Here is a 24,319-nt window from a genome sequence, read left to right as displayed (position 1 = left end):
TTCTTTTCAAGGGATTTTAATTTGTTGCTTCATCAAAGCAAACAATCCATAACTTCCACACTTAAAATGCCTGCTTGTGTAGGTTTTAAAGATTTCCTGACCTTTATTTTCTTGCTTCCAAGACTAAGCCAAGATATGGAGATATGGAAGTTCTCATAGGGATTTTGCTAGAAAACACTTAACAAGTTTAGAATTCAGAGAGTTTAATAATTTATCTTTTCTGCTTGTGTTCTATCTTAAAGCTGTAAAGCCAGTTCTTTTTGAACATAGAGAAAAACCTGTTTTCATCGAAGATTCACACTGATGCAACTTCCTTTGTAAACTTAGTGAAGGGAATATGGTCATTGTGTCAGTGGAAAAACTTCAGTGTAATCTTCAGTATGGAGCTGCTTTCTTTTGGACTATAATTACAAAAACTTTAAGAATTCCTGTCTGTGTATTATTACTGTCAGAAAAATAGCTTTGAATTTGATGATTCATTTATTCAGTTCTCCTGTGTGTTACTGAAACCAGTATAAACACAAGCTATATATGCTTAACTAACTGGTATTTGTGTAATGCCCTGACTTCTTCAATGGTAAGAGCCTTCATATTTTGCAGTTATTAAAAGTGAGGCGTGTTCTAGCCTTTTACACTCTGAAAATGTTCACTGAATTGGGGTCAGGGTTTGGGGGTGGGGTGGCTGTTTCTCCTTTCTGTCTCATTGAAGACCCTGAATACATTACTGTCTCTCTCCCACCCCTTCTTTGAGTGTCAAGCTGCTTCATGTTGCCTTTGTGTTTTGGGCTCTTGAAAAGGAGAAAGTGGAAACCTTGTTTCCCTTTGGGACTATTTCCTCTTGTTTCATCTTCTGATTTTACTTACAGTTTTTAGGGAGGTTGGGTTTTTTAAGTCTGTAAGGCAATACATCAGTAATCTCTGGTCCCTGATAAGATGTTGGGACCAAGGGAAAGTTGATGATGTCTTGGTAGTTTTTACTGATAGCAGCAGGAAATCGCTATACAGGCTCTCTAATGTTCCATCCCATGACCTTGCTCATGTAAACAGGATTTGAAAGAAGCAAAGCAACATACTGTAATCTGGAAGTCAGAATGTCTGCGCTGGCTGGGAGATGTTTGCTGTTCTTTTCCAGTGCTAGTTAACAGTGAAAACAAGACATGTTTATTGTTCATTTACAGTATGATTTCTACGAAGTTAGGACTAAGTTAATTATGGAAGGGGAAAGATAAGAGTTGTTCCTCTTTAAGGCAAAAGAAACATCCTATGTTTTAAAATAAAGTGACCAAATAAATTCCACCCTCCACACTTGTAAAATGTGAAAGCAAATAAGAGCACATGCAACTTCTGTTCCTCTGGGTAAGTCAGCGTATAAACTGCATTTATAGTAGGTGTTGTGATGCAAAAAATTGAAGTATCTGTACTCTCAATTTATCCTATACATGTTGCTTCTGCACTATGTATGTCAGGCTTTAGATGTCTTTGACATTTTTTTTTCTGCCTTTATTTTGAGTATAACAAAAAAAAAATGCCCAAGCCAGAAAACAACAGATATATTTTGCAAAGACAGCAATTATGAATCCAAAATTTGCATCTAGTTGTTCCATCTCCGTACATCTGAAGGCTTAAACAACTGTTCTTTGTCACAGGAATTTCATTTGAAAAGACCTTGGAATAATGTCTCTTCCTTGCATGGCTTAGCACAACTCCAGATTCCTGTAGAAGAGGATGACAAAAGAAATTTTATCTTAAAAGCTAAAAACACTGCATATTTTCCTTAACATACATCTTAAAATTTATTCTGATTTACGTCCTGTCTCCAGTCTTACGTTACTGTCTCCAGTCTTACATGGAAATAAATATCAACTATCTTCAGTGAGGTTAAGGAGAGGGGAAAATGAAGAAAGAAAAGAATAGGAATTTTATACATAGATCATCTGCTCTGGGGCTCAAGTTCAGTTCAGAAGTGAACAACCAGTAGAGCAAAACTTATATGGCACCTCACTGTGCACAGTGGTTGCCCTTGTTGCTTGTTATATTTCAGCCAAAAGCACAGTTTTCTGTGGTTTGTGGATATCAATCTTCCTTGGGGCCTTGGACATTCAGCCTTTCACTTTAAACTCTGATCGTTGCGTGATATTCATACATTTTTCTCCACTGAAGGAAAGTTCTCGTGCTATTCCTTTGAAAGGAAGACTGGAATCATTGTCCTCTAAGAAAAAGATAAAATTGTCATGTTTGTGTTCCTTGTCCAAAAGTCAGTTGCCACTTAGACTGAGCTCTGCATTTAGGAGTGGTCCCACCACTAGAAGGGCTTTGATAAAAATTGACAGTTCCCAGCCTTTCCCATTTCCTTACCTTCCTTGCTCCCAGAGAGAGAAATAAGAAAGGCCACTCCCTGAATAGCTGTAGATTTTTTCATATACTGCTATTCTTCTGATTACCAGCAAATGCATATTTGAATGAACTGCCAACTCTGTGATCCGAACTCGAAATGAAATTAGGGAATAGTCTTCCTCCAAAGTTTTGGCATAAAACTGTCTACACCTTTTCTGTAGATGAGCATAGCAAGAACTCTCAAACAGGCTCTGAATCTCTTATTCTATGTTTTTATAAGATCTAGCATAAATTCTATTAATATAAATAGAGGAGCTCGAAGTGTTCAGTGTGGTAGAATAAAAATAAAAAATTGTAAACTCCACTCTAGCGTCTTTGCAAATGAGTCTTTCTCTGTCTAATCTTGTTCTTAGACAAGCAATTTTTAGTGTCATCTTGGCTTACAGGACACTCCAGACAGACCTTTCTACTCTTCAGGTGCTACGCAGGTACAGTGTGTGGGGCTGGGGGAAGAGGATAAGCTGCCTTCTCCCCAGAGCTCTGCAGCTAAACAGGTTCAGCTGCTCTCAGGAAAGGAAAGTCTCCCATCCCTCCCAAAGGCTGCACCTCATCCACCCGGAACAACCATGAGGCAGCAGAGATGGATTTTTCTGATGCCCAGCTTGGGGCCTTCCAAAAGTGTGGTGTATACAAACAAACCAGCTCATCTTCTCTCACAGGTGCCAAAAGGATTGAAGTGTTTGGCACCTTGAACAGTGAATTTCTAAACTTGCATTTTGAGCCTCTTTAAAAGTGCAGGCATGTTTAAAAAGATTTGTGTACTTCATCATGAAAGCAATATGCTTTGATACCACTAGCATCAAATAACATGAAGGTGAACTCAACATTTGTAATAAAAGAAGAATATGACCCAAATGGCCCTTGTTTTTTGCAGTGGTGCTATTCTAACACAGCGTGTAACTGCTGGTTTACAAGGAGAGAGCAGGAAATGTGTTGTGCTGCTACATAATTAGGTAATAATACATGTCTTGATGTTCCTTAATAGGTTTCATTATATTCTTTGAGTGAACTGGAGCTTGAGAGAAAGTCAGGTTTTCATTGGAGACAGAATTCTCAATTTGGGCACTAGAGAGTGCAAGAATATAATATTTCCTATACTATTTTTAGCCTGCTTTCCTGAGGAAATGTACCTTATGAAATTACACTGTTTATTTATCTGTCTCTGTCCTATCTCCCTAATATTATTTAAATCAAATAGTCAGTGTTGTGGTTTGTTGTGTGTCTTTTGCGTTTGTTTTGTTTTGTTTTTTAACTAAGTTTGGAGATAAGGAGTTAGTAAAATAATGAAACATTAGTGGTGCCACTGAAGAAAAAGCCAGTGGGATGTGACACTGAGTTAACTGATAGTGAACTAGGCACAGGCCAGCTACTGGTGACCTGCCCTGTAAGAGTGTCACAGCACATACAGGGGGAACTTGAATTGCTGTAGGACAGGAAGCTCAGGAGAAGAGGGACCTAAAAGGGGAAAAAAAGAAAAAAAAAAAAAAATCTATATCCCACCACCTTCACCATATAAAAGATGGTACCGTTTTGTGGGATAACTGGCTTGCTATAGATGCGTTTCAGAACTGGCAATATTTTACTTTGTGTAAGATCTTACAGCAACAATGCAGTGCTTCAAGGAACTCTTTTCAAGTTGATCCATGTCTGTATATTGTTCCTGTAGCAAATCAGCACATTTCTGGGAACTAGAGGGATGGAAGTTCCAGGTATTATTTCTGTTTCAACTTCCTGAGATACTGTATGTGTACGCTCTGACCTTGTCTGCCCAAGCAGTGTTTTCCCCTGCTTCGGGTGGGAATCTAAGCTGCATTCACAGTTCTCACAGCTGATTCTGTGGCATGCAGAAAATGCCCGACAGCTATCAGCCCACACATCCAATAACAACTGGTTCCTTCCTCTTCCTGGGGAAGAGTAACATCCTCTGAGAAGAACTGTCCCCTGAGGAATGCTGGAACAGCAGCAAGCCTTTCACACAGGAAATTACTACTGTAGCACTTGTAGAAAAGTGTTTCTGTCACTTGGATTGTCAGTCTGTAATGAGCTTCCTGCTGACCTAGATGATGATTTACTACTGATATACATGCCATTTGTGAGTCATTTAGCTTAATGGAAGTTAATGAAGTTAGCGTTCAGTAGCTCTGTTACTCTCTAAACACCTGTTTTATTTTTTTTTTCATGCAGTAGCCCAAGTTAAATTTTGAACTTGTTAGTATTCATGGGGCTTTATACTTCTAAAATTGCACATGTTGTGGGACTGAGAAGCAAATGTTTGGATTAGTTCACAGTGCCTGACTCTTAGAGAAGGTTGCAAGGTGTTATTTTTGTTTATCTTAGGTTGGATAATAGAGCTGTGCTACAGATCAAGCATGTCAGAAAACAAGATACTAAAGCTAAAATACTGCCCTTGAATTACCCTCCATTTTTAAATACTACTGGAGCCTAAGTTTAGCACAGCCTGCTTGCAACTGTGGTAGAACTTTGAATATAATGGTTATTTTTCACTTTGTTATTCAAAATTATTAATGCAGGTTTGTTATAAAAGCAAAACACTTCAATACTGTTTAAGTCTTTTCTTATTTTTCCTAAGTGACAGTGCTTGTATTTATCGCTTAGATTACAGTGATATCTAAACCCAGTGGGTGCTTTCTGCCTAAAAGCTTGTTTGAGTGTTTTCCAACAACACATCTCTCCTTGCAAACCTTACTGTGTTACTATCTAGTTTGCTGTAAGACATGTAGTTACTTGCTTCATGTGAGATAATGGAAACTCTGAGGCAGATCCAAAAACTTCATAGGTTGCTTAAAACAAGACTGAGACTTTTCAAGTAAGATTCAGCACCAAGGGCAAAAATGTTCCTTCATCAGTTAGATGTTTGATATAGAAGAGTTCTGAAAGCAGCTTGGTTTGTACATTCTACCAAAATAATTTGAGAGTCAGAAATTAGGCAGGACAATGCTAAACGATGATTTGTAGTCATTTTAACTTAACAACTGTTTTTGTCTGGTTAATTCCGTCCAAGTCAATTCACTAAGCTGCTCAGCTATCTGAACACTAATACCAGCACAAAGGAAATAATGAGAAAAAATTACTTGGAGGTTAAGTAGGAGACTAGTGCTGGCTGTAACCTAACTGGGGTTGACCAGTGTCCATGGACCCATGTATCCAATGTTATTGTGCTGAAACATCTACAGATGTCTTTCACTCGTGATGCATCTGAACATCATGTTTCTTAAGATGCAATGGAAAACACAAGCAAAGGAGGTGGTAGTAATGGCTTCCTTTTCTTCAGTGAACTTAAACAGCATATGACTGCGACAAAAGCTGAATGGAGGCAGCTTCATCCTGTGTGCTTGAATTTGAAGCACCATAGAGTCAAGCTCAAAGTATACAGCATCAGAAGAAAGCAAGTGAGAAACAGTCCATGGTTGGAGACGGCAGTGTTCTGGAGGAGAAACTCTGGATTTCATCGCCCTTATGCATTTTGCAATAAACAGTGTTTGGGGGAGGAGAAAAAAAAAAAAAAAGGTGGATCTGAGTGATTGTACTTCCTGAGCGCAAAGGCGTCACTTCCCCACTGCCCATCGGGTACCTGAAGTGCAGGCATTGCAATGCTACTCTGAGTTTTGACTACTGCAGTATTTTTATTGTACAGGAAACCCCCTTTCTTGGCACCGATTTAAGAGAATTAATTACTTTAACCTGTTCTTTGATAAACCAGTGTCAGATGTTCTTCACTGAAAATATTATTCTTCCAAGCCATGATTCATTCTTATAGGTGTTTCCTCATTTCTCACACATCTTTTAGGGTGGGAATTCTGTGTCCATACTTGCAATTTCTGCCAGTGTAGTGTAACAATGTAATACTACCTTTTGCTCAGTACTTTCAGCTAGTTAAAACTACGTGTAAGAAGTTACTGTAAGTCTTCACTCAACCTTATAAATCAAAGTTTCATCATTTCACTCAATTATGTATTATGTTATTGTAATTCTTTTCAACACCTCTGCTTTCTATAGTGTATTACTCTAGGGTGTTTTCATCTGTGAGACCTTACATGTGTGCATAAAGTTACATTTGGACAGCTGAATGAAGTCAGATCTTCAAGTAATCCTGACTATTTTAGTAGTTTCCAGTATGCCTTTTGTGTTGTCCGTCAACTTGAGCTTCCAGATCGCTGGTACATTTTGCATGGGACTAAAACAAGAATGGATTTCAGCATAATCACTAAAACCAGCATAATTCTGTAGTAATCTTCTGATTTAACTGGTTTTGAAGGAACACTAGCTAGGTAATTGACTTCATACTGCATTACAACCTAAAATGTGTTAATTAAAATTGTAGCATGCGTATCATGTGGGTTTTTTTAAAAAGTACTTCGATCAGGAACAGTTTGACTGAATATTTTACTACCACTCTGACAGATTATTTCTTTCTCAAACAGTATTGATTGATGTTATGCTTTAAATCTTTGCTATATATGTCCTAAATCAACTTCTCAGTGTTTTTCCCTGACACAATTCCCAAGCTGACTGTGACCTGTGACCACATCCTTATCCTGTTTATCCTTTCTAACTACTGATGGAATGTCAGCTTTCCCATTCCCCTGGTATTTCTTTATTATTCTATGATATATTAAAAATCAGTACCATTACCTTTGTTGTTGTTTCAAAACCATTGAGTACAAACTATGTAACCCAGGATTTTAAAATATTTGCATACAGTGTAAACTGTTCAACAGTTCGTGGGGTTTGTTTGTTTGTTTGTTTTTTCCTGTGATTGGAATATAGAAAGTATTTCGCTACAATTTTAGTTACAGTGCTTATTATCTCCCAAAATGGAAGGTAAAAATATTTCATTAACCACTTCAAAAATTTTCTACATCACTCTTTAACACTTCCAGCTGGTAAGTATGCCATTGCTAGGACTACTTTTTTTCCTTATATTAGTAACGTATGAATAATCCTTAAGTGACAGAAACAATGTAGACTAACTTCCTACAAATCTGTGTTTCAAAGCTGACTGTAATGTTTCATTTGAAGCTTTTTCCTTTGCTTTGAGGTAATTATAAGTGCAGGTTCTCTTGTATATATTCTCTGGTCTCAAATAATGTGTAAACTTATGCCGGAGCCTTTCACCCAGTGGGGCTTCTTACTGATTTCTCTCCTTTGACTGGCAATCTCTTCTCAGGAAACTTATATAAAATCAGTTCTCTCTAGGATATCTCTTCATCAGACCCTCTTAAATCTGCTACAAGTTCAAAACTTAAAAGTGAGGTGTGGGCTTAAGCAGATGGAAATGAGAGTCTCAGCATTGTTTCCTTAGGAAAGAGGGCTAAAGTGTCATTTTTATTGCTCTTAATTCTAATGGCTATAGAGTTTTTTGCTGAGGCCTTCAGTTATCCTGATCAGTTGTGTTCCATCACTTCTAATTTATGGTCATTTGTATTATTCTGCCTTTTACAGTTGTAAAAAGCAACAGTATATGTTATCTGTGAAGTTTCCAGATCCCCAACAGGAATTTGTTATTTAGGACCGGAATGCCAGCTGTTGATCTGGGATTATAGTGCCAACTACTTTTGTTTTTATTGCCATTGTAACATCAAATATGGAGTGTGGCACACAATAGGGATGTGCCTCCTTCCATATCCCTCTGAGTGTGGCATCTCCCCATCTTGACTAGAACACTGCTTGTCATAACTAATACTGTACAATGGATTACATGTTCTTTAGCAGTTGTAAGCACAAAATCAGCCTTAAACAAATGAAATTAATAAAGAGAACATTGCACTATGATATTCTGGTTTACATGCCTTTTAGCATAGTTGTGTTTATATTTCTTTTCTATACCCCAGTGGTATTTATTTAATGCAGTTTTTCATTAAGGCTAGTTTAGTATTTAAAAAGTATTTATAGCTTTAAATATATTTCTTTCAATTCAGTTATATCCTTAATTCAACTCTTAACCCATACAACCAAACTATTTAGAAAAATGTACTTTACTTTGAAAGAAAGTGCCAGGTGACTGTAGGCATGAGGGAGCGCAAGCACACTTCAGAATCTGCACTTCTTAAGAGGAGTACCTTATGTGTAAGTGTCAGGTGCTTAACCTGACTGATCACTAGAAAAGATTTGTGTTAAAGTTGTCCGTTATTATTATTAGAAATTATTTTCCTTAAGGTGCAGAGATACAGATGTCAGGGAGATGCTGTGTGTTTTCATTAAAGTATGGGAAAAGATATATTCTTGTACTTTGCATGGAGACACAATTCCATATATTCTTGCTGTCACCACTTTGTGTGTGTGTATATATATATCTATCTCTATATATATAGTGTGCATGTGTGTATATATATATATATAGTGTGTGTATATATACGTATATATATATCTATATCGCCTTATATTCTGGTGTGATGTTTCACAGAATCACAGAATGTTAGGGGTTGGAAGGAACCTCAAGCGATCATCTAGTCCAATTCCCCTGCTGGAGCAGCAACACCTAGATGAGGTTACACAGGAAGGTGTCCAGGCAGATTTGAATGTCTTTATAGAAGGAAACTCCACAACCTCCCTGGGCAGCCTGTTCCAGTGTTCTGTCACCCTCACTGTGAAGAAGTTTCTTCTCATATTTAAGTGGAACTTCTTGTGTTCCAGTTTGCACCCATTGCCCCTTGTCTTATCATTGTTTGTCACTGAGAAGAGCCTGGCTCCATCCTCATGACATTCACCATTTAGATATATATTTGTGAACATTAACGAGGTCACCCCTCAGTCTCCTCTCCTCCAAGCTAAAGAGACCCAGCTCCCTCAGCCTTTCCTCATAAGGGAGATGCTCCACTCCCTTAATCATCTTTTTTTGCCCTGCACTGGACTCTCTCCAGCAGTTCCCTGTCTTTCCTGAACTGAGGGGCCCAGAACTGGACACAATATTCCAGATGAGGTCTCACCAGGGCAGAGTAGAGGGGGAGAAGAACCTCTCTCGACCTACTAACCCCCCCTTCTAATACACCCCAGGATGCCATTGGCCTTCCTGGCCACAAGGGCACAGTGCTGGCTCACGATCATCCTGCTGTCCACCAGGACCCCCAGGTCCCTTTCCCCTACACTGCTCTCTAATAGGTCATTCCCCAATTTATACTGGAACCTGGGGTTGTTCGTGCCCAGATGCAATACTCTACACTTGTCCTTGTTATATTTCATTAAATTTTTCCCTGCCCAACTCTCCAGCCTGTCCAGGTCTCGCTGGATGGCAGCACAGCCTTCTGGTGTGTCAGCCACTCCTCCCAGCTTTGTGTCATCAGCAAACTTGCTGACAGTGCACTCTATTCCTGCATCCAAATCATTGATGAATATATTGAATAGTACTGGTCCCAGTACTGACCCTTGAGGCACTTCACTAGATGCAGGTGTTCAACCATACTCTGCCCCATTGACTGTGACTCTCTGGTTTCTTTCCTTCAGCCAGTTCACAGTCCACACTTCCTCAGTTGTATTTCTTTGTGTATGTATTTTACTACCCTGTGTGGTGTGTTTTTAAAAAACACAAATTGCACTACTATTTTCCACTTGTGTACATTAAGGGAAGAAAGATGTGCCAATCCAGAGTGAACCTGATCTTCAGAACCTCTTATATGCAATAGATGCTACACCTTGCTGAATTAAAGAGTAAGAATCAGTCTTCTTTCTCATAAGTTGTGTAGCTGCTTGTAGTACCTCAGTTTCTCTTGTCACATGAGCATCGCTACAGAGAGTGGAAATTGTAAGCTGAGTTCACTCTTGTATCAAGACAGAGTAATGAGGTGTGAGAGTGACTGAATTCGGAACATGAGGTTGTGAATTGTCTTGGACTGTAGACCAGGTTGTGTCCTTTCTGCTGTGTTTGCCAACTGCCTCTCTGCACCTCGGTGGTGATGGGATCCTGTAAGGAACATGAAGTAGAGCTTCCACAAGCTGTTGGCCTCATAGCACTTTGCTGCTGAGACAGACTGGCGTTTGTAATAGTGGTCTGTGGTTGTAGTTTGGTTTTGTTTGTTTTTTTTTGTTGTTGTTGTTGTTGTTTTTCCCCTCTCCTTTCAGGTTGGCAGGGAGGAAAAGCTTGACTGCAAAGCTGCCAGCCATGTCATATTACTAATAATTTGAATCAGGATCTTAATCTGTAGGATGTTCCCACAAAAATAACTGAGAGAATGGGGACAGCAGTTTGTAAAGTCATCGCTTCCCTTCTCCACCCTTCCTGTTGCCTCAGGGTTCTGTATTGTGACTTTCTCCCAGCATCAATTGCAGAGTTGGAGAACAAACCCCTACTCATATTATTTTCAAAATAGTTTATCCATATTTATTTTTAAAAAAGTCAATGGGATTGTGGATGTGACTTTTGTGATGTTAAGAGCATCTGTTGAGGCAGAAGTGGGAAGGTTTTGTGCTTTTGCTTGGCTAGAGCATAATCTGTATAAAAACATTTTGCCTATATTTATTACTTTAAAAAACCAAACAAATAAATAAATAAATAATAATTGAAGAAATTCAACATGGGAAATGTTGTCAGTTCCAAAGTAAGAGATTGCTCAGTGAGAATGGTATAGATGCAAACTCCTTCTCATACCTGAGGACTGGACTTAGTGATCAAGACCTTTTTCTAGTAGTACGTTCCTGCAAAATTTAGGAATAACAAATGTTACTGGAATTGAAACTAGCTGAGTTGGCCACCATCCCTACCCTTCCCTACCCTGCCATTTATCCCATGCTGACAGTTAGTCATCTCCAATGGTTTGTTAATTTTTGTCACTGCAAGTAGGAAGAAATTGGCTAAAATATGAATACCAAGTATCAAATAGGGAGAAGATCAATCTTTAGGGCCCGGTAGCTAATGAATTGCTTAAGCATTGAAACCCACTGTCTTGGTTTATCACAGTTTTTTTTAGATTGAATTCTGATTTTAATGAGCTGGCAGAGTTACAGAACATATTCTTAAATCAGTAAGCTGTTTATTTTGGTTTCCTCAAAGTTCCAACTGTCACAGCCCAACAGTGGGAGAAAATTATGAAGCATTTCAAAATAAAGCTATTATTGGCAACCTTAATGCTTTTACTGTATTTTTTATCATTGTTGAATTCCTTTTTTAATACAGCCAAGCAGAACCTATCTACCTACCAATCTTATGTGCCAACACATTTAGTGTTTTAATTGGTGCTGAACACTGTGTGTATTTTGACAGAAATTTGTGGTAGTACACTAATTAAAATAAATGATTTTTTTAAGAGTATAACAGGCATGTCAGACCACTCCAAAGTTAACGTTTCTTGGATATTTGTATGCAGTTCTCAAATTTCTCAGTTTCTGCAGTTCTCTAATTTGATTCTTATCACAGTAAATTATAAACCGCAACTGACTGAAGTATCAAGTTATTCTAGTGCTGCTAAAGCAATTTTTGAAAATCCTACCTCTGAACTAAGCTCAGCAGCACTGAGTGTTTTTTTCACATGGACAAACTGGACAACTTGACCAAATCCTCAGCATATTATTTATTGATGCTGAGCACTGAAATAGCTCAGTGTAGACTTTTGCTTCTTTCTCTAGGTGTTAAATGAAACCTAACAAAAGCATTTAAATTTGACTTTTCAAGGAAAATTTTGAAGCTTCATTTCATTGTTAGAGGAGTTTTCTGTGACACTACAGTTAAAGTATTTTATGTCCTTGCCAAACCTTTCTTCATCATCCATTATAGGTGTAACTTTTTATTAACAAAAGTCTTGGTCAAATGCTGAGGAAGAGTGTTCCTCTATTACATAGTAAGGTATTTTTTCCTGGCTGTACTCAGGGGATTTCAGTTTTGAGCTGTGAAATTTTGAGCTTTGCTTTTCCCCTCCACCCCCCTCTAGTAGTAGCATCTGGCTCTTTGGCAAAGCCTTCAAGCAGGTGTGCTGTGGCCCTGTTGGATTTAACTTTGGACTCTACTATACTGGATTGCTAACATAGTTTCTAATGCTTTCTGCTCCTTGATGTTTTCTTGTAAATAATTTGAATTGAAGGAGATCGTTTGCTCCATGGAAGTAGGAGTAAAATCCCAGTGGTATTGTCAGTGACCACACAGTGAAGCAGCGTACGCACCTGTTGTTATCCCCTGCTCTGAAGGGAAGTCAAAGCTGCCAGATCTCAGCTAACACGAGAAGATTTCTCTGTGAAATCTTTGTGTGGACACCCTGCACCTCCTAGCATCTCCTAACGTGGGAGGTAAGCTAGCGTTGTCTATACCAGGGGTGTCAAACTCATTTTCACCAGGGGCCACATCAGCCTGGTCTATGCAATAGTTTTGTTGACATGAGTTATGTTGGTACTAAGTATTAAAAAACACCCCAACTGTACCATAGCACTGACACTGTTATCCTGACAAAAATCATTGGTACAGGTGCTGCTGTGCCAACTGAAAGGAGCTTCTGTTGGCTTTGCTTGTAACTTTGAGAGAAGGTTGTGTGTAGACATGTAATGAGTGTACACTTACGTATGGGCTGGCAAAAAGATCTTACGTGCTCCTTCTACAGCAGGGGCCTCTCCTAATGCAGTATATGTATGTGCATGGAGGGAGGCCCTGCAGCACAGAGAGCCACCTCCTGTTCTGCATTGGTTGTCCTGTACAGCCACCTCCCGCTGAAGCACCAGGCCCCTGGTGCACAGGAACTACAGCTCTTCTCAGCTTTCCGCTGGGTTTAGGAGGAGGTTACTCATGTCCTTCAGTCCTTCTAGTCCTGGCAGAGTCTGTCTTTTCAGGCTTTTATCTTCAGTAATTTTTTTGTTCGTTCTTATGGAGAGGTGGAGTTCGGAGATAGAAGTCTGTTCTTTTAGCTCTTCTCATTCACATACAGTGTAACTTGATCAAGATTGGTTTTGACCCAACAGGTTAAGTAATTATAAGAGACACTTATCGTAGAGAAATCACATACTGTAGAGCATATGATTTAGTTTTAATAATGGTTTTGGTTTGGTTTTCCATGGAGTGAATATGCTATCAAGAATAAGAAATTCCTTGGGTTTTGTTGACTGATTTCTTTTCATTATCAATTCATTTTAAACAATACCAATTAATATACTAGGTGACTTTGCCAGCCATTTGAATAAGATAAATGAAGTGCTGGCCCTTATATATAGTTTAAGACTCTGCACAATAAATCATACTGTTACCAGCTATTGTTTCTTTGCGAACTTCAGTTAGACTGATTTAGCCAGCTATCGGTCTAAAGCAGAGACTGTCAGTCAGTTTCTTCATTAAAGGGAAGAAGACAGAATGAAGTCATAAGCAGGCAATCCAGAAGCATGGCTGTCGATTCTTTGAGTAGACATGTTCCTGGTGAGGATGCTGTGCTATCACACTCTGAGGTAACCTTGCCTCTGTCCCTCCATGTATTTGGTGATCCATTCATCTGATGCCCTCTGTGACCCTCCACAATCTGCTACTCAGTGTGTAGGGAGTTTGCCCGTGTGCTAGGAAAATCCTAGGCTTTTTTACTTCTCTCGTTATTCATTAGCAATTGTAGTATCAAATATAGCAGAATATTCTATTTATAGTATTAGAAAGGAGGCCGTGTCCATATAGGGTTGTTCATTTGCTGTCATTTCTAGTATCTATTTAATTGTGTTTCCAGTTTCTGTTACAAGTATTCCTCATGCCCTCCTTCAACTTTTCCCTGCCCTAGTATGGATAAGAAGTTCAAGCAGAGTACATAATATAATTTTTATTAGGACTCTATATGGATAAAAACAAGTTATCACTTGAAATTTTAACACCGATTTTAGTTACAAGATTTTTCCTTTGGATGTGCACACATGCAATCCAAAGATATTTCCCTAAATTTAAATTGTCTGCTTTATTTTGTAACTGTGAATAGTGGAAATGATTCTATGGTTTCATGTTATCTGTCCTCAGCTTTACAAAGCTTCCTTGCTGAAGATATATTGAAGATCATTTATTACCTTCCTTTACCTTTATTCCATAGGGTACATATTGCTTTTAGTGGGTGTAGAATCATAGAATGGTTTGGGTTAGAAGGGACCTCAAAGGTCATCTAGTTCCAACCCCTGTACCATGGACAGGGACACCTTCTATTAGACCAGGTTGCTCAAAGCCCCATCCAACCTGGCCTTGAACACTACACAGCTTGATGTTGTCAGCAAGCTTGCTGAGGGTGCACTCAATCCCACTGTCCACGTTGTCAACAAAGTTCTAAAGAGCACCGGTCCCAATACTGGCCCCTGAGTAACACCACTCATCACTGGTCTCCACTTGGACATCAAGCTGTTGACCACAACTCTTTGAGTGGGATCATCCAACTAACACCTTATCCACCGAGTGGTCCATCCATCGAATCTGTGTCTCTCCAATTTAGAGACAAGGGTGTTGTGGGGGACAGTGTCAAATCACCAGTCCAGGTAGATTACATCAGTTGATCTTCCTTTATCACTAGCGCTCTAACCCTGCTGTAGAAGGCCATCAAATTTATCAGGTATGATTTGCCCTTAGTGAAGCCATGTTGGCTGTCATCAGTCACCTCCTTATCTTCCGTGTGCCTTAGCGTAGTTTCCAGAAGGATCTGGTCCATTATCATGTTGGGAACAGAGGAGAGACTGACTGGCCTGTAGTTTTTCCTTTTTTAAAGGTTTTCCTTTTTTAAAAATGGGGGGTTTGTTTTCCCTTTTCCACTCCATGGGAACTTCACCAGACTGTGATGCAAGTATTTTTATAATTTATGAAAGTGTTTGAATGTGATCTTCCTGAAGTGTTATATTTAGAACTGACTTCCTGGCAGGGAATTTCTCACCTTTGGAAATTGAACCTTTAATGATTTCTGTCTAGTTTGAGTGGGATGTTCAAGACATTTATTTGTTTATTAATTTTTCAGCACTATTTCTTGCTTTATGGAGGGAAATCTAGTTTTCTCTAAATCCTTAAAATGTAGTGGTTTGATTGGAACATGTTTGAGGGGGCTGTGCATTTTGTTGTTTTGTTTTTCCTTTACAAGCTGCTTAGTTTACTATATGTATGTACTGTATTTAATTTTAAGGGTTAGGTATATCTAAATCCAGTGGAAACAGAGCATAACTATTTAGTTTTTGTGCATCCCTTTACTGAATCAGACTCTGACTGTGCAGTCGACTATTTCTGTTAGAAATTAAACAGTCAGTTTTTCAGGTTTTGAGTAAAGCTTAGGTATTCCTAATGGTCGAAGAGTTTAGAAAAATATTTCAGAAATATTATTTATTTCTAACTGGATGTGCTCAAATATGTGTGGACTTTCATTAGTTTTTTTATTGAGGAAATAGGATTGTTATATTTCTTGGTGAAAACAAGGCTTATTTCTGGTTATTTTTCTGTGTTGTCTTGACATTAATGGAATATGGAGAAAATTTTTTGTTCCGTACTAGATTCTGTACGTGTGGGATTGGAAAATACTTGGTGCATAGGATGTGCACTGTTTTACAGTGTTTTGTCAGACCTTCAGCAGCAATGGCAAATAAAACTTCTGGGGAAAAGGTGACATAACAAAGCCACATATCCAGTTTCTCATTATGTGTGTGAAAGAACACTTATATGATATGATATGATATGATATGTTCAGGATATCTTGAGAAGTGCCTGTGAATAGAATATTTTATTATTTCATGTTATCCCAGCAATGCTAAATTTAATATAGCTGTAATCCTGATAGAAATAAATAAATCTGATTAATTTGACAGTGCTGTAAGCACGTCAGGATTTCCATTAATTTCATACTGATATCTAAGGAACCAAAAATTAGCAAGTAGTTCTCATTGTACTGCACTGACCTTGTGACCTCTGTAAACTCAGCTAGCTTAAGGCTGAATTTGTTATTTTTAAGACTAAGAAAGTGCTATTCCATTTTAGGTGAAAATGCTTTTTTTTTTTTTTTTTTTTTTTGCTAAGGAATATGGTCTGATAGTCTGGCTTTGTTTTTTTAGCTGTGAGTTTGTGTCCTGATACCACCACTCATGGTCAAGTTCTGAACTGATGAATGTGCTACCTTTAGTGATGGTACCCATGCTGGAGAGGGGGAGACCAAATATTTCCTTGTCAGATTGGAAGAGGTGCACTTACATTAAGTGTTTTCAATTTTTATTTTTACCTTGGACATTTTTTTAAGAGATTGAGAAGACTGAAATGCATAAGAGACCACGAAAGACTTTCAATTAAATGTGAAATTCTGCGTTATGAGTTGTTCTGAAAGAGGTCTGCTTGAGCTAGAAATGCTGGTAGAACTTTGTCTTAAATGTGCAACATCGTTTATCTGTATTTTACTCCTTGAATGCGAAACTTCGATTAAAGTTGGCAATTAAATGATACCAGCGCTACCTCATCAGATAGCAAAGGGCAGAAAACTGCAGTTTGGCACACGGTGGGATTTTGCTGTGCTGATTCATGTGCGTGCGAGAGGAGAGGAAATGAAGAGTGCTGGCATCAGCCAAAATGACAGGGAAGTTTTCTGCAGTAGAAACTGATAAAACAGATTGTGATTTAACATACTCAGTGTTAGCCTAATAGATCAGAGAGCTCTGTTTTATGTGGATCACTTACTGACTAAAAAAAAAAAAAAAATAAAATAAATCTTTCAAAGCAATAGAAGCGATCTGTGAATACATGTGGCCTAAAAAACCCCAAACATTTCCCAAACGGTACAACTTAGCATATCCATAGTGAACCGTTTTAGTTCAAGAGCAGATTCACAAGATGGAGGAAAAAATGGTGATAATGAGAGTTCTGTTTAATCTCCTGAGAAACTTCTTGTGATTTTGATAAAAACATGAAATATAGGAAAACAAGGTCTTGTAAGAACTACTCTGTTATGCCTTTGGTCTTGGGTCTATTTGAGCTTAATGCCCTATGTATGACTAATTGTTTGTAGTTGTTTTAATCACGGCATCAGAAATGTTGTAATATTAGTAGGGAAATGTGCCATGTGTTCAAAATTCAAAGGATTATTTTTAAAAAGCAGACCATGCCAATTTTTGTGATTCATTAGGAAGCTTACTAATGTCACTTTTTCATATAAGCCCATCTTAATTATAAGATCATTAAGATATTCATTTGGAAGCTGTTGTGTATATTTTCTGAATTTGAAGCTCTTAGAAGATTGAAGACTAATGATTTTCAATTAAGTAACAGAGACTTGTATTTTTTCATGTGTTTTCCTTGAGGGAATTTTTTCTCTCTATAAATAAAACCCCTCAAGCATCTTTATATAGGGATGCATTTCATTCAGATTCTATTCTTATACACCATGAAGTGAAAGGAAACAGAGATGCAGCGTTTCTTTCTATCTGATCTGTGACTGTTTCATGGGAAAACATTTGGGAATAGGCAGAGGTGATAAGGTTATATGTAAGGATTTTTCACAGTTCAATTAAGTACCACCCACAGGGTTTTAGCTATTTTGCTTGACAGAAAACAAAGATAAGCAATTATGGTTTGCTGCTTGTGACATCATTTATAAGCTAAACTTAATTTTCTACGGAACATCTGCTTGGTAATGTCATGGTAATAACTTCCTATTGATTAATTAAATCTGGTCCTTCTTCTCCGTATTTGTAACACACATGAAGTTGCCCAAATGTCAGTCCGTTTTATTACTAACAGGCTGCGAATAGAAACACTGTACACACTTTCATCTTGTTTTTAGCTTTCTCAGAAGTAACAATTTAAAATTGATTGCCTTATTGAAATGTATTCTCTCAAAATAAGCTATAATTCTGAAGTCTTTTGGAACAGTTTGTGGTTTTTTGAATTATGAGGCACTTTTACATTGCTGGCAACATATAGAATTGTTGTTCCTGAATTGGTATTATATGAAGTACTTTAGAAAGGGGCTAATTTGAAGGAAAGGGAGCATCTAGTTCTTGAAACACTTTGTGTAAATTAGGCCGTTGCGTAGAAGGGATTTCTTTAAAAATATCTTTTAATAAAGGTTACATTGAATGGAAGTGGTGGATGTGAACTGATTGGTATCTACAAGTAAAGGAAATCTACTAAGACTAGTGTCACTCTTTTATAACAGTTTGGCATTTGGGTGTTGCATTAGATTTCAGCAGCTTTGGCCCCATCGCTGAGCAAGATTGTAAATTTGAGTACTAGAAATGGTTAAAATATAAATCAGGCATCTCACGGATATAACAATATACTTGATGTCTGACAACATTTAAAAATGTGTACAAATTTCCAGAATAGGATAAAAATGACAACCATTTTGGCACAACTTGAATAAGTTGAGAATTTGAAACTCTGTAATTTCATTGCTCTTACCAATTTTGAAAGTTCAATTATTTGCTTATCTATATTTGATCCTTTCAGATTTGATAAACATCGAGGCCTCTGCCTTATTTACATTATCACTTTTGTGTCGCATTGTCCCTAAATGTCTTTGAATATATAACGAAAGACTCTCACTTTCCTGTTTAACCCACTAAATCACAAGAACGCTTTTCCCATACTCTGACTTGGCAATATTAGTGACAATTTACTGAGCTACAAAGCATTTTTTACAGCCTATTTGTCTGATACATTGAATTTTGGATTAACTTTACTGTAAGAAAAAAATGTTTGGTGAGATTTTTGGTACCTTAGCATTTGATCTGTTAACCTGAATTGACAGCTTTCCTCCTTGGCTTGGAAGAATCCTTCTAGATTGGCTGTAATAGTAAAATTTGTAATCACTTTGTGGGAGCTTAAACTGAAATCTCTACTTCATTTTCAGTCTGAAGTACAAGAGGCTTGTTTGAAAAGAAACTGCGAAACAGCAACCTCAGAGCAGATCTGGTTTAGAAGAACTTGTCAATGCCTAATAACCTCAGATTGTTTTCCTCTCCAGCTCCATTAGTGTAAATTAATTTTAAATCCTAATAACTTCAAATCACAGGTAGCAAATCTTTAATTTGAGTGCCATTGAATGTTAAATCTGTTTTTTAATTTTTTTAAGTAGTTGACAATTAGTAGGTTATCCCTAGGACACTGAACTTGCAAAGCCATATGCTGTAGGCAAAGTCAAAGAGTATCAGTTGAAGTTTCCAGTTACGTCTCTCTTGGCTGTGTTATTTAATTACTTGTATCATTCAAACTGCAAGACAATGAATTTACTTCTCAAAATGTTAGTACAAGTAGCTTTATTAATATTAGACAAATTATGCTAGATTCCTTTCCAGTGCGCTCATTGATATTAGTGGGTTCCAGTCAGGGTCTTTCTCGCACTTCTGGAACTCAGATCCTCATTTGCCTTCGGAGCAAAGGAGTGTGAACTTGTACAGCTACATGGAAAACTGGCAAACTGTTTTCTGAAGCTTTCAGAAACTTAATTACTTCTGAGACCCCTACTTCTTCATTAGGTTTGATTAAAAGCAGCAAAAGGTGCCAAAATTTTCAGAGGACACGTGCAGGTGTCTACAGAGACTAATTGTGTAAGCTTTACAAATTGTTCCTGCACCAACTGGCTGTTTTTCACTGACATTTTATCTTCCCTTATCAACTGCCTGTGTTTCATAAGGCATGTGATAACCTGGCAGGTTCACTGCCATGCAGAATATATAACATTTGAGTTCTGTCTTGTCTGCAATGTGTTCTATCTACTCTGCCTCCAATTTTCCTGAAATTTGTTGCATCATAATCAGTGAGCCCCCTACCTCTCTGTAAATTTTAACTAATCCTGGTTGAGGTTCGGAAGCTTCTGGGCAAGCAGTCAAATTTACAGACAGTAGCAAGGTTCCTGTAATCTCACCATCTTTCTATAGAAATGTCACTAAGAAGTCTATTCCAATAGACTCTCCTGTTGTAGTTAAATACAAGGATGGTCGTCTTCATAGTATGATTGGTTGTAAAGCAGGAATTCTTTAATGGCAATATTTTTTCTTTAACGTCTGAACGCCAAATTGAGCTTAGTATTTTCTGTGTTAATTAGCATTTGCAACTGTCTCCATCTTGTGAGTTAGAAAACGTACCAAAAAGCTTCTGTTAATCCTGTTTCCCAAGGACCTCAGCTACAACTTGGTAAGTCAGAAATAACACAGTCGATCTGAGCTCTTCTAGGATTGAATTAAGGGTATCTCATATAGCGAAATCTGCAAAGGGAAGATATGGACAGTCTTAAGATGCAATAATCCTATATTCTTCATGCTCATCTAAAAGTACATGGAATACATTGTGAGACAGAATATTCGGAACACTTTCTTTTGAGGACTTCTAATACTAAAAAGCAGGGAGCTAAAGCAAAGTAAAATTTAATGGGAAATTCTTTTTTGTCTTTTTTTTTTTTTTTTTTTTTACTGCCTGCCTTGTCTGAAAAATCAAACTATTAGTATTCTAGTTCACTTTGTGCTAACAACTGACTCCCTCACTAGGTACAATTCTTTGGAATAATTTGAAGTTGACATCACAAGATTTTTTATATTGAGAAGAAATTGAAATTCATGGTACTGGAGAGAAAGATGTAATTACACCAGGTAGTGAGAAGTGGAGAAGTTCTGGGTCCAAATCCTTTATCCTATGGAGTTTTTATTCATTTTATCCCCTAACTATTAAATATTAAATATATAAAGCCTCTCATATGAACAGAACTTACCTGCTCCTGACTGAGCAACCTGGCCACTGAACTAAAGCTGCTTTCCGTTGACCAGTGACAAAATTCAGCCAGCATGGCTGGAGAGGGTACCCTTATCTGCCACAGTTTCCTGCCTTTTAAAGGCAGCATCATAGCTGACAAAGCATTGTGCTTTGAGCCATGAGTTTAGATAACCCTAGACTGAGAAGGCCAGTTCTCTGTAGTCCAGTGCAAATGTTTTAAACCATTAGGACATTCTGTAGAATGGCCTCAGATGTTTAATGTTTGAAATCAGTAGTTTGATGTCTAGAACACTTTTATTTTTTGACACAACCCGGTATCAATACAAATCACTACTGGATTTCAGTATTAGTTCCATCAGCCATTTATGACTTGACATGCTTAGTTTGTTTGCATAAATCAGTCACCAGGCACAGAAAAGAGGGCTAAACGGAAACCGGAGGTATCTTCTAGTTCATTTTTCTGTTTCTTTCATCATAATGGAATCAATGAAAGTGGCATATCATCAAATACCATGGTACTATCAAACCTTGAGAAGGGTCCCGTGTGGTTTTGTACCATTGTAAGTGAAGGTCTGAAGTATACGCATGGTTATCTCCCCCTGTGCCTATCAACCCCGTGCTCTGCACTTCATGAGTTCATACCTGGGGGCTGAGACCTGTCCTTGCAGAGCTTAACTGCACGAGGGAGCATTTAACCCAGACAGGCTGGTGAGGCTTTCTTCTTTTTCCAAAGATACACAACCCTCTTACCCCACCACAATCTCTGCTTCCAGCCCTTCCCCTCCCTAGACCCATGGTCTTCTACTGGCTGAGTGTGTGTGAAATTTTTTGTTTGCTCTTGTGCTTTGTTAGTAAAAAGAAAAGCCCTTCCAGATAAACGGTGGACACAACTTGTCTCTTGCTTAGTCCTCTCTCATTGATGTAGATAGCAACAAGCCCAACACTTAGAGAAGTTTTGGGAGAATTAGCACAGTGAGTCCAGAGAGAGTTGGTCAGGACTGTGCAGGATGGCACTGAAGACACAGGAAAGGTATTGGGGGGTAATGCTGCAGTTTCAGTTCCTGATAATATTGTTACGATTTAATATTATTTATATTTAAAATCAAGACATTATCATAGTAGTGGTATTTAATCCATCACTCTGATCCTGATTGATTCAAAGGCAGGGTCAACTACACATAAATCATTCTTGACAGAAACTCATCAACAGGCCTAGGTAATCTTTTAAAGGATTCTCACTAATTCTGCCTAGCAATTTACATTCTACAAGATTATTTTGTGACAATTGATTTTAATGGCTGACTTTGATTTTAAGACTTTTTCTCTTGAAAATTTGTTCAGTTTTACATGATAAATATATTTTCAGTACATTGCAAATATTACATATTTTAAATATATCAGGTAAGACTAAATTTAACCTTTGCATAGCTAATGGCTATTTTCATCAGCTGTCTATATGTTTCAGAGAAACAGTTAAACCATAACCATTTTAAAGTTTCATTTTGTAAATGTAGTGGATATCAGAAACGTAACTAGAGTTAATAAAACCGAACTACCTCAGTTTATTTTAGTGTAAAAATAGACTAAAATGATCTGATGGTATAAGAAGTTTTCAAAGAAGACTCAAAAATTCGTTGATAAATCAGGTAAAGTTGTTATGAAGGACATTCTAATGAATTAGTGATTATTTAAACTTTCGTGACTCAGAAGTGCCATTAAGAACTTCAAGGCATGAACAAAACCAGAAGTAATTGGGAAGATCATGTTTTCTCAGTTACCCTGGAGCAATGTTTATACATTAAAGTTGTTTATCTCTGAATGTTGCACTGTGCAGGTCTTTTCTGTTGTTTCCTTCTCCCATTTTCAGAAGGAATCGGTTTCTCAAAAAGCAATACCACTGAATAAACAACAAAAAATGACTTTTTAAAATTTATTCTAGAAAAAGAGGTTAATTCATACTAAACAAAGGTTTCATACTGTGGAGCTGGAAGGAACCCTTGTGATCATCTAGTCACATATGGATTTTTTTTTTGTCCATATGACTGCTGTGAATGAATTCCTTTGTGAACTAGAGCTATATTTTTTGAAGAAAACTCCAGTCAGCAATAGTATTTATTGAAGCTTTAATTCAAGCTCTAGTAGTACTGCATGTAGTTCCTCAATCATATGCACCTGAAACATGTAACTAAAGATTGCTGAGATTTCTCTTATTGCCTCATCCATCATAGCTGAAATTCTCTCTTAGGTCATAACAAATTGAGGTGTTAGGAATTGGACCTGGTACAAGAAGCAAATCTGAAGGCCCTTGTGTATGGACATAGTTGTATAAATAGATTTTTTAATTTTTTTTTTTTTTTCAGTTAAAAGCCAGACCTTTCTGCCTATATTGTGTGGTTACAATTAAATGAAAACAAAGGCAACTGAATCTTCAAATGGTCTTTCTGTGTTCAAGGATGATGTCAGCAGTGAGGATCTGCAGCATTCCCCTGCTTCAGTCTGGGCAAGAAGTTCAAAAAGGAAGACGGAGAACGAGATCAGGTCAGCTGTGCATGGCGTGGACAAGCAAGCAGGCATCTCCCCTTCCCTGGGTAATGCTTTGGAGCAAATTGTGGGGCAGCTGGATGTTTTAACTCTAGTAAGTATGCAATAAAAGGTAATACTTGCAGGGAAAAATGATAATGCTGTCAATGGACAAAAAAAACCCCGAGAACCATGTTCGTAAGTCAGAATACTAAAGTCTATGGGGTTATTTTGAATACTTGTATGTGACTGTTTTGGTTTTTTTTTTTCCTTTCAGCAAATTTTGATCACATGTATTGTGTTTGCTAAATGAAAGCTACCTGCTACATAATCATAAAGATTAATGTTGTCTTTGTAACTCTGGAGGAAAAGAGTCACCATTTTTCAGTATTGAGATCTAGCATAGATTTACCAGAAGCCAGTTATTGAGCAGACATCAGATTCCAGCTTGAACAGTCATGTATTAGCCAGGGATGAACAAAGTAAATTGGCAATGTACCATTAAATCCCTTTTCAAAGTTAGTGTTCAAGGTGTTGGCTTAGGTAAGAAACTAAGCAGTGGAATAATCCTCAGTGTCAGTGAAAATGCACAAATACTAGTCTCAGTCAGCGACCCTGAATCACTTGTTTGCAGTTTTTAGTAATCCAGATTTAACCAATTTATATTTTATGATACTACTCTGTAGTCTGTGATATATTAACATGAAACCAAATCAAAAGGAAGTGGCTGAGTGTTGGTTGGTCTTTTCCAATATATTTGTTAACTGAAGAAATAAGTTTTGAGAAGTATGGAGT

The 24,319-nt window shown here is 37.6% G+C and overlaps 2 protein-coding genes across 5 annotated transcripts in view; both read left to right on the top strand.

Moving 5' to 3' along the window:
• KITLG (KIT ligand) overlaps positions 1-24,319 on the top strand; it is a 412,063-nt gene that overhangs the window by 21,052 nt on the left and 366,692 nt on the right. The gene's annotated exons all lie outside the window — the stretch shown is intronic.
• The window catches only part of POC1B (POC1 centriolar protein B), a 61,732-nt gene that overhangs the window by 29,322 nt on the left and 8,091 nt on the right, over positions 1-24,319 (top strand). For 3 of the 4 annotated variants that reach the window (XM_071799800.1, XM_065829184.2, XM_065829183.2), the window contains one exon: positions 23,457-23,639. In XM_071799800.1, coding sequence (XP_071655901.1) covers positions 23,457-23,639 — 183 coding nt within the window. Of the gene's footprint in view, positions 1-20,342; positions 20,415-23,456; positions 23,640-24,319 lie in introns of those variants that run through there. The other variant, XM_071799793.1, reaches the window with a different exon arrangement.

The sequence above is a fragment of the Patagioenas fasciata genome, chromosome 1 (genome assembly GCF_037038585.1).
Source record: "Patagioenas fasciata isolate bPatFas1 chromosome 1, bPatFas1.hap1, whole genome shotgun sequence".
Lineage (NCBI taxonomy): Eukaryota > Metazoa > Chordata > Aves > Columbiformes > Columbidae > Patagioenas > Patagioenas fasciata.
The sequence above is the reverse complement of the archived record's forward strand: the minus strand, read 5'-3'. Positions and strand labels throughout refer to the sequence as shown.